The sequence below is a fragment of the Equus przewalskii genome, chromosome 7 (genome assembly GCF_037783145.1).
Source record: "Equus przewalskii isolate Varuska chromosome 7, EquPr2, whole genome shotgun sequence".
NCBI lineage: Eukaryota > Metazoa > Chordata > Mammalia > Perissodactyla > Equidae > Equus > Equus przewalskii.
Genome location: NC_091837.1, coordinates 30,216,828 through 30,230,906, shown reverse-complemented (window position 1 = coordinate 30,230,906; position 14,079 = coordinate 30,216,828). Strand labels below are relative to the sequence as shown.

The following is a 14,079-nucleotide window of genomic DNA, read 5'->3' as shown; positions in this document are numbered from 1 at the left end:
CAGACCAATGGAACCATACAGACAGGAGTGCCGAAACAGCTAGTACAAATGGGAGTCTGGTAGATAAAAAAGGAGGTCCTTTATAGCAGTGGGAAAGATGGGTGACTCAGTGAATTGTGTTATCTCTAGGTATATGCTCCTCAAACTGAAACAAATTCCAAGTGGGGCAGATTAAAATGGGCAACGACGAAAAGTGTTTGCAATACTGGTGACAAAGAGCCAACACAAAATAGCAGAGATGAGGACAGAAAGTGGGAGGAAGACGAGTGAAGGCTATGAAGGCAGTTCATGGGGGTGGGAGGATAAAAATGCCATGAAAACCATGAAAAGTTACTCAATATCACTTACAATCAAAACATGTAAGTTAAACCAAACGTATCCTTGTTCCACCTATCAGACTGACAAGAGTTACAGGCTGATGGTAACCAATGTTGGTAGAAGCATGAGGAAATAGTTACTTTCACAACCCATGGAGATGGACAAAAACTGCTGCAATCGTTCAGGGGCTAATTTAGCAGTATCTAAAATTACAGAAGCTATTCCACGGTCGGGGATGTACCCTACGGATACACTCACTGATGTGAGTGCACAAGGCAGGAAACAGGCTTAAAACAACATTGTTGACAAGTCACCCCCTAGGACAGCTGTGTCCCCACTGGCGGGAAGGGGAGCCAGTCACGGCCAGACAGGGCTTGATTTAAGTGTTGATTTACGAAAGGGTTGACAGCCACTCATCCAGTCAACATTTACCAAGTGCCCATAACACACCAAGCACTACCCTGACACGGATAGAAATGAAAAATTGAGATGCCAGAATACTGAATAGGGTATGGTCCTATTATCGTAATGTTTTAAACCTATACATAGATTTTTTTTTCCCTCAAGAATACACAAGAAACAAAATGTGGTATACATATCCAATGGAGTATTATTCACCTTAAAAAGGAAGGACATTCTGTGAAGTGAAATAAGGCACCCACAGAAGGACAAATCCTGTACGGTCTACTTACATGAGGTCCCTAGAGAATCACATTCATGGAGACTGAGAGTGGAAGACGGACACCAGGGGTGGGGGGAGGGGGGTGTCAGTGTTTAATGGGGCCAGAGCTTTGGTCTGGGAGATGAAGAGTCCTGAAGACGGATGGTGGAGCTGGCTGCACAACACTGTGAATGGACCTAATGCCCCTGAACTATACACTTAAAAAGGGTTAAAATGGTAAACTGTATGTAAGTCTATTTTACACACACACACAAAATAAATGAAAAATTGCTATTTTCACAGGAATTAAAAAAAAGTACCTAAGAAGGAAAAGAGTTTTACTCTTCATTTCATACCTTTCTCTAGCATTTGAACTTTTAAAACCACATGCATACATCATTTTTATAAAAAGCAAAGTAAGAACAGATAGTGCTCTCTTAATGGCAGATATGCTACAGGATGACAGCAAAATCCTGCAGGTTTTGAGCCAGACCTTCTGAACAGTGCCCCAATGCTGTCCTGCACATGTCTGCTTAGTTGGATGCAGGTGCCCCCAGCTCCTACTGGGCCGACTCCCTCTTCTCCTCACCCTGGGTGCGAGGGGGCCACCCTACCAAATCTCAAGTGCCTTGGATGCTAAAATTCTACACCTGTGCAGTAGGATCAGATGTACCAGCATCTGAGTAAAGTGCACACAGAATAGTCAACGAAGCCAGGTAACCTGTCTCCAGAAGCTGCTGTAGTCTGAAGGTATTTTTGAGTGTGAATCTCATTTATGACAATTGCAATTCAATTCAACTATTTTTGTTTCAAGGCAATTAAAGATGTTTATCATCATCTGCTACTACCATGACATTTTTGTTATTAGTTTAGTAGCTACAATCTCTGCCACTAGATATCCAGGAAGATCGACCCAGTGATTTCAACAGAAGCAGAGACACTCATTTCTATGTATTATAGATTCAAAACACATGCTTGAAAACAAGAAAGGTGGGAGAGGCCACATATAGAGATAAATGGGATAAAAGCATCGGTTGCAGTCTCTCTTGTGTTTATAAGAAAACATTCTGGTGGCTGCGGTGAGGCAGTACAGGAGACTGGGAGAGGCTGGATTATGACGAGTGACTGTGGCGGCCACTGGGTTTTCGTTAAACATCAGTTCATTAGACCATACAGATGCAACCACGTAATATACTTGGGTAAAGTGTCAGTATATGCAGATGTCCTTATTTAAGCCCTTTATGCACTGCACAAACGACACCAAAGCAATGCAGGAAAATCAAGGCCCATTCCCACCCTCCCACGTGACACCTCCTCTGCTTTCTCCAGTTCCCTGCCCCTTGCTATATGCAGAATGTTTATGGCTGTAACCATAAAAGTGGAGATATTTTATATCCTGCCTCTCCCCCTTTTCCTATCAAAAACATTTTTCTTGCTGTTTCAGCAGTGCTGGTGCTCAGTTTGAGCTGCTGCATATTGCACTCCCAATCGGTGCACAGGTCTTTCCGCGCCTCTCTCAGCTTCAGCCGGGACTGCTACAGTGAGGCCCCAACGATGCAGCTGCCTCTGGAAGCGGTGCAGAGCCAAGCGGAGGTGGCGGTGTCCTGGCGGGTTGGCGGGAGTTTCCCCAACCCTGGGTGGTGGAGGCCAGACAGAGGACAGGCTCACGAGAAACTTTCAGGGCTGGTGCTGGAGGAGCAGCTTGGAGCACCCAGAAGGAGAGCCGCAGCGACCAGTCCCCCACATTGATAAGCCCACAACTGATAAGATCTCACAACAGCTGACACTCACTGCTCGCCTCGATCTAATCCAGCTATTATTTTTGAGGCCTCCTGCCAGATTTGAGAGAATTTCAGACTGATTCCTGAGGCAAGAAAGCTGATTTGGCCTTCAACAGAATGCCGAAAATCTGAACTCAGAATGCTGACTTCCACGGAAAAACAATAAACAAAGCAGCTACATGCAGCAAAAATCAGTTCTGAATAGTGGCTCTAGACTCTTAAAAATGTCAACGTAATTGAAGTAAAAAAAGTGCAGGGAGAAGACAGACACAACAGACACTCTGGGGACCCCTGGAGAAGTCTTGGGCTGTGTTCTGGCAGCCTCGCTCCGACCCGTCTCAAGGGAGAAAATGGGCCAGAGGGGCTAAGTCCTGTGACACAGTACAGGAAGTAGCCGTGAGGATTCGACCCCTCTGATGAGAAGACGACAGTGAGATGAGAAGATCTCAGTTTTCTTCTAATCAAAGTACTGGTATTGACTAGAGCTCCTTGTGAGCACCTCTGCCATGACTGAGTGTGAGCTGGACCACGCTCCAGCCAGGCTGCCCCAGGCCTGACGCGATCCCACACAGGGAAGCTCTCCCCCAGGGCCCACAAGGGCAGCCACAGAACAGAGGTTCTCAACTTGGGCCCAGAGGCCTGAGTGTCTGAAACTGCACTCAGCGTTTGGTGTGTATGTACATTTACGGGGAGTTTTCAGGAGGTTCTTCCTGACCCCAGCTATACAGCAGAAGCGTGCACTCTCACGCAGGAGAGCGGGGTCTGCTACCAGCCTTTCCTCAGGCTGCAGAACTCCACACACTCATCCTCACCCCACCCGCGCTCACCCACATTGCTGAGGTGGACCTACGTTAAACTCACCTCTACGCTGAAGGGATTCTCCTCAGCTTTTCCAGCTTCAGCTTCTGGCAGAGGATTTTTCAAGGTCTGTAAAAATAAAGCCGCTTTCCTCTTGCGCTCTGCCTGGAGCTGCTTCTCCTTGGACTCCTTGGACGCCTGTGCCAGCTTCTCCCTGGCGGCAGCTGCGAGCCGGTCCTCCAGCTTTTGCTTTGCTTAAGAAGTAAACAAAGAAAAAAGCGCCCTTTAGAGCAAGCAGTGTTTTATAAATATCTTGTTATCTGAATTTTCACAGGCAGTGAAAGGGTCATGAAACACAGTGCCATTATTTTATAAGAGCAATATGATACAAATTTCAGGACAGGTAAACAAATCAGGCAAACTGAATTTTGAGAGAATTAGTTTACAACGCTTGTTAGTATTTTTTATATTTCACTTTCAAAATCAAAGTCAGAAGGTTGACAGGATCCCATACCAATGAAAGCTGGAATAATGAAAACCTCAGAAACAGCGCTCATACACGTGTCCAAAATATTCATACCAGGTAATGAACACTTTACGAAGCGCTTTATTCCAAATGATCCAACACTTTGTTCAGTTTATACATAGTGAGTGCAGATTCAGATACACACGCACGAACAAAAATGTGCTTAGGGAGAGCAACTACAGCACACTGCAAGTTCTCAATAGTAAGGCATCCTGTGGTTAAAAAAGTACCTTCTATAAGTGTTGCTTGATCTGTTTGTGTATACACAGAAAAAAGCAATTTACAAAAACCAGTCAGAAGAGATAAAACCACAAACACGTTTTTTTTTTTTTCTGCTTTATCTGCCCAAACCCGCCGTACATAGTTGTATATCTTAGTTGCAGCTCCTTCTAGTTGTTATAATCGTTAAGTAACTACTTTAGTGCAGAATATAATTTATTTTGGAGTAGGAGTGGAGAACTATAAGATGTTCCCCACAAATGCTGCTGGCCATGTGTCAGAGGCATGTGGTGGCCACGCTGACCCATGAAGATGAGCCACTACCTGGAAACCAGCTCGGGGCCTGCGTCATCTTCAGGGGTCCAGTGGTTCCGCTGGGAGAGAGCCTCACAAAACGGCATCTCCTAGTTCGGTACATTAACCCAAGCTGGGAACACAGGCTAACCATTAGCCCCAAGGCTGCCATGAAAGTGCAAAGGGCCCCTCCCTGAAAGCACTCTCGCCAGCTTGTTTCTCTGAAAACAAACTGCCCACGGCACTGCATCTGATGCTTAATGAAGAGTAGTGCTCATTCCTCTAACAGAACTTTCCAAAGGCACAAAAACATCACAACTCCCAAAAGGTTCTAATTTCCAAAGGCTGGAGAATCTAGCTGGCAGTCTCAGTGTTTTTGGCTCAGTAGGTTAATCTCGTATTTACGTACTTCTCTCCTTTCAAGAAGTTTAAAACATCGACAAACCTTGCTTTGCTTCTAGCTCCTCCTGGGTCAGCTGAGGCCGCTTCTCCTCCGCGACTGCACAGGGTGGGGCCACTGCCGGAGCAGTGTTCGCAGCACTGCTACAACTTTCTTGGCCTTCTTTGCTTTCTTCATCATCATCACTGTCATCATCTAGCTTCACACGGTTTTTTTCCAGGGGAAGCAGATCATTTTCTTTGGCTTTGATTGCAAAGCTTATTGGAGCAAACGAAGCTATCGAGCAAAGGTGAAAATGGTAATACATTTTTAGGTAACTGGAAGCACAGGGTTGAAGTCCTCATGGGCCCCACCATCCACAGGAGCATCAGCTGGTGGGAGTGACGTCTCAAGTGGAGCCACATCTTACGCAAAGGGAGGTTCTAGGGGCAGTGAGCAACGCCTGTGTTGTCAAATGGGGGCTGTTTCAATGCACACTGCATGCAGTGAGGCTGGGGCTAGCTCACACGTGACGTCCACACGAAGCAAAGCCTGATGGAGGGAAGTGCACAGGGCAGCTCCATCTCGGGCCATGTCAGAGCTGCACACGCTGAGTGCAAGCCGAGGTCAGTGCATTTGTAAATGGTCAATTCTTATCGGTGTTTTCCTTCTTTTTCTGGGCTCAGCACATACTTGAATTGGCATAACTTAAGAAGGCATATGATGTGACTCCATTATAAAAAGGTATCTTTAAAATATCCCAACTATATAAAGTAGCCTTGTCTAACAAAGCAAAAGTTACAAAATCTGTTCCTTTATTCAGCAAACATCTGACTGGGTGCCTACTTTGTGCTGGGCATTATGTCAGACTATTCTCTATACCTGTAAGAAACTGTAAATCTAATGTAACAAAAATTTAGGTGGTTCAATTTTTCTCCCCAGAATGCTGGGAAATTTGAATTTAAGAGAAATACGAAGGTTGCCCCAAAGGGAACAATCTTCTTTCCCATCCCACCCACTCAACAATCACTCCCTGAGTCCCTTTCCCCTTGAGACATGATGGCACACGGCTCTTAACAACACCTGATTGGTTGTAATAAGATACTTTATTTTTAAAACTTATAAGTAGTAATTTATGAAGGATATTCAAGTAAACTACAAAGAAGGGAGATTTTAAGTGTGGTGCAAACCAGCTGACTCTGAGAGGAGTGGATCCTGGCTTGGCAAAGGCAGGATCTAGAAGGACTGTGATGTGTCAGTGATCCCCCTTGTGGGTGGGGTTACCCAGCTGGCCCCCGAGGTCCTACCACTCTTCGCCTTTTATGGTTCCAAACTCATGTGGGACTTGAAGCATGCAAATATCTCAGATCTTTGAAATGTAATAAGCTTTTGTCAATAATCACCTCAAGCTATAGAGTACACCCCAAGATGTTAAATGTTGGGAAAGTGGTATTTTCTAAGTCAAAATGAAAAAGGAGCAAAATCAGTCTTTGTGTTGACTATGCAACGTTACCCACCTGCACCGTACACAGGCACACCACAAGTCTTTGTTCATAATAACCCCTAAATACAAGATGTCATCACACAAGGGGTTACATATACGTTGCATCAGGAGAGTGGGTATTAACCATTTTCCTGTGGTTATGATACAAACAGTCCTGATCTTCTGGAGATATGTACCAAAACATTTACGCACAAAATGCTATGATGTTGGGGATTTGCTTTAAAATATTCTGGGAGTGGGCTGGACTGAGATGTATAAAATTAGGTCAGTCCTGTGGCTGAGGGGGAGCTGGATGCTGAGCGCTTGTGTGTGGGGTCTGGTGTGCTCATTATCCCACTCTGCTTCTGTACATGCTTGAAATTTTCCATAAGAAAAAAAAGTTGAACAATATTAACTGTTCATTGGCTATAGTAATACTGTCTCTTTAATAAACACAGGGTCAAAGAAACTTTTACAAGGAGAGAAAACTTCACTTAATTGTTAATAAAAATTACTCATTAACTTGGGGCTATAACTATTACATCACGAAATAATTTGAAAACAATTACTCCCAAACCATTTCTTCCTCCAAATTAGGAAGGTGAGCAATCAACAAATATAGAATTAAAACGAAAGCTTCTGGATAAAGAAGATACGGTGTATATATATATATATATACACACACAATGGAATACTACTCAGCCATAAAAAAGAACAAAATGGTCTCATTCACAACAACATGGATGGACCTTGAGGGAATTATGTTAAGTGAAATAAGCCAGATAGAGAAAGACAATCTCTGTACGACTCCACTCACATGTGGAAGTTAAACATGTAGACAAAGAGAACAGATTAGTGGCTACCAGGGGAAAGGGGGATGGGGGTGGGGCAGAAAGGGTGAAGTGGTGCACCTACAACATAACTGACAAACAATAACGTACAACTGGAATTTCAAAAGATTGTAAACTATCACAATCTCAATAAAAATAATAATTAAAAAAACCCAAAAGCTTCTGGGACACTTTCTATCTTAAGCACAACCCTCAGTGTAGACACTGTAAAGCTAGCACTGATGCACCCAAATACAATGCCAAATTGCACCGTTCTTCAATATACACTTTAAAGTGATTTTAATAAAAGAACTGACTAGGATGCACAGTCTACATGCCTCACCTGGCTGACATGTGCTGCCCCAGCAGAGGGACAGTCTCAGGCTCCCCATTTACAGATGGGGAAACAGGCTAAAAAGGTCAAGTACCTTCCCCAAGGCAGCTGTGCTAGACAACAGGGGATGAGGAATTAGCTCCTTTGCAGAACTGTTCAAGGACACAACTACTGCTCTACCTAGAATCTGATTTGCAACCACATCACAACACAGGAAAAGCATTCCCACGGCCTTCACTGGCTTCTCACTGCCTTAAGGTAAAACTCAAGTCCCCCCGAGGCTGGCAAGGCCAGGCCCCTCTTGCCACTCCTCCCGAGTGCACTGCGCTGTGGCCACGCCGGACCCTCTTCCTCAGTCAGACCCTGCCCGCCCGGCCCGGCCTCTGCCTGCAGCTGTCATGTTCTTCCCGTGCCTGGCTCTTGCCTCCTCTTCAGATGCCTGCTCAGACAGGCCCTGCCGGCCTCTCTGCCACAAGACCCTTTACAATGTGCTTTATGGCTTTGCGGTGTGCTCACCCAAGCCCGGGGAGGGCAGGACTGCAGGACCACCGCGGCTGACATGTGCACCCACGCAGCTTGGGGCCAGGCCCCGAGGAGCAGACGCTCAGTAGACACTCATGAGTGAGTCAGCAGTCCCCAGTCTTCCATCTTCCACACCAAAATGCTTCCATTTTTAAGGTAACCAGTTTTATTACTAACTTCTAACTTCAAAAGGAATAAATATTCTCCATGGGAAATTCTGAAAACATAGGTGAACAAAATGAAAGATCAACTGCAATTCAGATATGGGAAAAAAATAATTGGAGCACCGTCAATATAATAGTGACAGTTCCTAGCACACATGCATGTAGGCGCGCACGCATGAAACATGGGATCCTACTTTAGAGCTTGCTGTTTTCACTTAATAAGCAACAGCTTCCCATATAAACAGTGTAGACATGTTTTCATGTCAACACAGATCATTTAAAAAAATGGCAATAGGGGGCTAGCCTGGTGGCGCAGCAGTTAAGCTCGCACATTCCGCTTCGGCGGTCTGGGGTTTGCCAGCCTGGATCCTGGGTGCGGACATGGTACTGCTTGGCACGCCATGCTGTGGCAGGCGTCCCACATAGAAAGTAGAGGAAGATGGGCACGGATGTTAGCTCAGGGCTAATCTTTCTCAAAAAAAAAAAAGCAATAGTACTTCTTGATATGGACATACCAATTTATTTCAATCTCCCACAACTGTTCCCAATTTTTTATTTTTGAAGGCTAACAAGGCCTGTGATGGATGTCTGGTCCAGACAGCCTGGTGAACCAGACGTTTCTGGGAGTGGGAGGGCACATACATTTAGAACTTGGTCCACATTGTTGGGATGCCTCCTTCCGAGAGGGTGTACCCACTTACACTCCCAAAGACAACGTGCAAGTGCCCACTACCCCACGGCCTCTCCCTCACTGAAGAGCATTATTTTTTATTTTATTATTTTTTCCCTTTTAATTTTTCTTTTAAAGGTTGGCACCTGAACTAACATCTGTTGCCAATCTTCTTTCTTCTTCTTTTTCTTCTCCCCAAAGCCCCCCAGCACACAGTAGTATATTCTGGTGGCAGGTCCTTTTGGTTGTACTGTGTGGGAGAAACCACCTCAGCATGGCCTGATGAGTGGTGCTGTGTCCATGCCGAGGATCTGAACTGGCGAAACCCTGGGCCACCAAACTGGAGCGCACGAACTTAACCACTTGGCCATGGGGCTGGCCCCTATTTTTTAACTTTATCAATTGGAGAGGCAAAACACTCTATCTTGTTACTGAGGATACAGTTTAAACGTTTATTTACTAACCATCTATTTTTCTTCTTTTGTGAACTATCTCCTCATGTCCTTTGTCTATTTTTCTATTGCAGTAATTGTCTTTTCTTATTGATTTATAGGAATTCTTTATAGAGTAAGGATACTGACCCTTTATCTTCTGTTACGTTGGCAATCACCAGCATTTGACATTTGTCTTTTAACTTTATACAGGTCCTGCTTCCATCACACCTATTAATCTCTCCTTATAATTTATGGCTTCAATTCTTAGAAAGTCCTTTCCAACTCCAAGATTATAAAAAAATTACCTTTATTTTCTTCTGTTTTTATGGGTTTTTCTTTTTACATTTAAATACTTAACTATCTGGAATTGTTACTATTGCCAGATGTGATGCAGAAGTCTTAATTTTTTTCAAAATGGAGAGCCTCTTTTTCCAACATCAACACTGTTATACTAAAGGAGCTTTATCATAAAAATTTCAGGACATGTTGATGCTCTTTCAGCATCTACTGATAAAGAAACACAAAGTCTTTTGTCTGTTCATCTGATAAACTATGATGGAAGATCTTCTGGTGTGATGCTATGCTGGGATTCCTGGAATGATCCCCAGCTGCTGTGACCACTGTCATTCCTAGCTGGCTTCACTCTGAGGTGTCAACATCTGTATTTCTTTCTTTCTTTCTCTTTTTTGAGGAAGATTTGCCCTGAGCTAACATCCGCCCCCAATCCTCCTCCTTTTGCTGAGGAAGACTGGCCCTGAGCTAACATCCGTGCCCATCTTCTCCTTTGGGACGCCTGCCACAGCACGGCTTGTCAAGCGGTGCGATGTCCGCACCCGGGATCCGAACCGGTGAACCCCGGGCCGCTGAAGCGGAACGTGTGCACTTAACCGCTGTGCTACAAGGCTGCCCCAACATCTGTATTTTTCAGTGATGGTGGCCTGTGGACTGCTAAGCTTTGTGGGGCTGGAGCACTGGGGCTCGAGAGCTTCATAATTTCCATCTCGGTGCTGCGGTGGCTGTAATCATGAAGGCTTTTCTCTTTCTTAAGGGAAATCACAGTGACCTGGACCTTGTTCTGGCTTGCTGCCTGGTTTTAGAGGTATTTCACTGACCAATGTTTTCTAGAATCTTCCAGGCCTATCAATCTGCCATTCTACTACCTCTTCTTGAAACAATTTTAGCAATTTATGTTTTCTTAGACATTTTTCAGTTATCTTCAAATTCACTCAAACATAGAGTTGTATGTATTATTCCTGTGGACTTTCAAAGTATCTGTGATTTTTTCCTCATTCATTAGGTTGTGTATTTGCATTTGCTTTTTTCTACATTAAACCTGCACAGATGATATTTTACTGGTCTTTCATTATTTTCTCACTGATTTCTGCTTTGATTTTTATTGATTCCCCTTTCTTCCTTTCCTAGGATGCATTTTATGGTTTCTTTCTAGGTTCTTGAGGTGGATGCTTGTTCTCTTTTTATTTTTTCTTTACCAACATACACATATAAGGCTATAGGCTTCTCTTTGAAGTTTTCACCACATTTGATAATTTTTTGATAAGAAATATTCTCCTTTTCCTCACTTTAACTATTTAAGAGCACTGACATGTCTGTAAAAGTTTCTGCTTCAGCAGCGTATTTTTCATTTAGAATTTCAGACAGACCTTAATTATCTTGCATTTAATGTTACAGACATCAGTCTGACATGCCAACCTTTTTTTCCCTCTCAGAGGACTACCTGCCTATTTTTCTCTCTGGATGCTTTTCCTCCATCTTTACCCTTTTCCTTGGAGAGCTGAGAAACACTTTGAACTTGTCTTCTCATCCCATCTGATTTTCAGTGCTTTCATTATATTTTAAAATTTGGCAATCTATTTCTAAGCAATCTTTTCCAGATGTCAGACCATCAGTTGCACTAGTCTTACAATTTCTTCAGCTTTGTGAGAATATAAATTAGAGATTGGAGGAAATTTTCTTTCTTTTCTTTTTTTTTTAAGATTGGCACCTGGGCTAACAACTGTTGCCAATCATCTTTTTTTTTTCTCCAAAGATTGGCACCTGGGCTAACAACTGTTGCCAATCTTCTTTTTTTTTTCCTGCTTTATCTCCCCAACCCCCCCGTACACAGGTGTATATCTTAGTTGCACGTCCTTCTAGTTGTGGGATGTGGGACACCGCCTCAACGTGGCCTGATGAGTGGTGCCATGTCCGCGCCCAGGATCTGAACCCTGGGCCACTGCAGCGGAGGGCGCGAACTCAACCACTCAGCCACGGAGCCGGCCCCGGGAGGAAATTTTCCCGTCACTCGATAACTCTGCTTCAGAGGGGCCCATGTGCTCCAGGGCTCAGACATGTGTCCTCTGAGCACTTCTGCAGGCACAGGGGATGCTTGCTCCCTCATCTGACTGCGAGAGGCAGTGAGCTGGGACGTGCTTTGCCAGAAACCGTGCAGCTCTCAGGGATCTCGGCTCGGACAGCAGCAGGAGGGAAGCTGTACATGTTGTTTTATTTGCCAAGTTACGGGACCATCATGGGGCGTGGAAGGAGAGACCATCATGGGAGCGTGGAGGGAGCTACACTGCAGGCAGCAGCTGAGGGGACCACTGCACCCCATCCCCAGCCCCTTGGGAGGCCTGCTGCCACCTTGATGCTCTGGCTGTTCTGGCCTGCTGCCCGCTTCCTCTATGGCTGATAGTGGGTTCCCCCAAAGGTCACTGCTATTGAGTCTTAAAGTGTCCTTCTCTTCCCTATGAACTAAATTGCAGGCGGGCTGGCTGGTCCTTATGAAACATGGACAGTATCCCCTTTTTTCTGGAGCAATAACTGTTTTCAATCTCTGCTTGTTATACTCCTTTGGTTATCTGAATGAGTCTGAAGGTGGCTGGGAAAGGTGAGAGATTAAACGCGTGTGCTCAGGTAACCTCCTGGAACGAGAGGCTCAGAGATGCCTTCATGCTTTTCTAAATCACTGAATTCTCCTGGTCAGTCATTCATCCCAGTCAATTTGGATACTCTTGATCACCATCCAAAAAGGCATCTCTATGCAAAGAAAAGGCCTTCCTGCAATGTCAATGTTGTGTCTCCTCTGTCCTTCCTTGCACCAGGAGCTGCCGGCCTGCTCCTGCACACCTGACAGTGCTCCCTCTTCTACTTCTATTACAGTTCTATTTCAGTTCCACCAAAGCCCTCCAAAGTGCTTCTCTGCCTCCTCACAAAGTCACCAAACTGGACAAAGTTACTCCTCTGATCTAAACCTGTAAGGCGTGCCACTACCCGCACTGGAAGCTCCAGGATCTCACGGGAGGGCAGCGCCCTCACAAGCTGGCCAACGCTACCTCTCCAGGTTGTCCCACTTCACCACCACCCGAGTCTCTGGGTGACTTCTCACCCCTGCACAAGCCACAGAGCGTCTGCCTGGGGCGGCGGCCCTGTTTCTGGGGGTCCCGTTCAACTCTCAACGCCGGCTCCATCAGCCTTTCCCCACCAAGCCTCCCCCATTCAGCACTACTTTGAATGTTCTACCACATGGCTCTTTGCTAACATGCCTGCATCAACTTTGTTTCCTTTCTCTTTTTTGTTATATTGGCTCTTTTCATGTCTGTCTGTCTGTCCTAGTAGATGGAAAACTTCCAAGAACATAAAAGGAACTAAAATGGAGCGAGTGGGGCACTGCCTGGTAGAGACCCTCAAAAGACTTGCCTTAACAAATAAAGAAAACTAATGTCACTGGTACAGTAGTTGGCATATAAATAGTTTCAGAAGTCTGAGGGGATACAAACCATTATTTGAAATATTCTGAATATTTCCATTAATCTACTGTAACAGGCTGTTAAACAACCATAAACCTAAGATGAGCTTATATCCAAATGACCCCAAAGTCCACAGTAGGAAAGTATTATGAAGTAAAGGACTTTATTACCGCAACTTGAAAGTAGCAGCCAGTTCTCTCCTGTCCTGTAGTTAAAGGCACCTAACCTTAAGGAATCCAGAATTCTCTCCTGCTAATTTAAAGTAACGTCTCCGAGGTCAGGACTGGAACTTCCGGCAGTGGTGGCAGCGTACCTTTCACTAGCTTCCCGTCCGTAACGGTTTTACTGGATGATGCCTCCTTCTTCCCCCCCGAGCCGCCTCTTCCTCCCGCGTCGGCCATGTCTTCAGACACACCATCCTCCCCAATGTCACTCGGTTTTTCAGGAGCAGATTCTGCAGGGGCCTCTTCCGGTGCTGACACAGCCTACAGAGATCAAACATGACTACAAACTGTTCCATGAGAAATTGCCTAGATTTGTTAAAAAAGATATATGTGTATATACGTATATTTCAGTGGACAATAGCATTTCTACACTACTCCCTGGCTAACACTAAGGAACATACCTTCAAACTCAGATTTGCTATCTGTTACAACAGAATGAAAAGAGGAGTGGAAGGAGGTATTTTCCTCCGGAAGAACATCACGCTTATTCTTAAAGCTTGAATACTGTCTTGGGAACCAATGCTCACTACTACTACTTTGGAGACTGATGACTGAGAACACTTTTAGAATACCAAATTATGCCCATTGCCTACAGATAAGTCAATTTTCTTCAGTTTGAGCAATCAGAGATAGAGGTCTGAAGAAGAAACCCAACGATAAGCAAGGCCTACGTCATCTCTCTAACAAAACAGGCTT

General features: G+C 44.8%; 1 protein-coding gene across 14 annotated transcripts in view; it reads right to left on the bottom strand.

The window, feature by feature from the left end:
* Positions 1–14,079, bottom strand: part of SFSWAP (splicing factor SWAP) — a 79,485-nt gene that overhangs the window by 27,225 nt on the left and 38,181 nt on the right. For all 14 annotated transcript variants that reach the window (XR_011542490.1, XR_011542494.1, XR_011542492.1 and 11 more), the window contains 3 exons: positions 13,473–13,644; positions 5,043–5,273; positions 3,622–3,812 (listed from right to left, as the gene is read on the bottom strand). Coding sequence is in view for 8 of the 14 variants with exons in the window: in XM_070629313.1 (XP_070485414.1) it covers positions 3,622–3,812; positions 5,043–5,273; positions 13,473–13,644 (594 nt within the window). In the remaining 6 variants the exon portion in view is untranslated. The remainder of the gene's footprint in view (positions 1–3,621; positions 3,813–5,042; positions 5,274–13,472; positions 13,645–14,079) is intronic.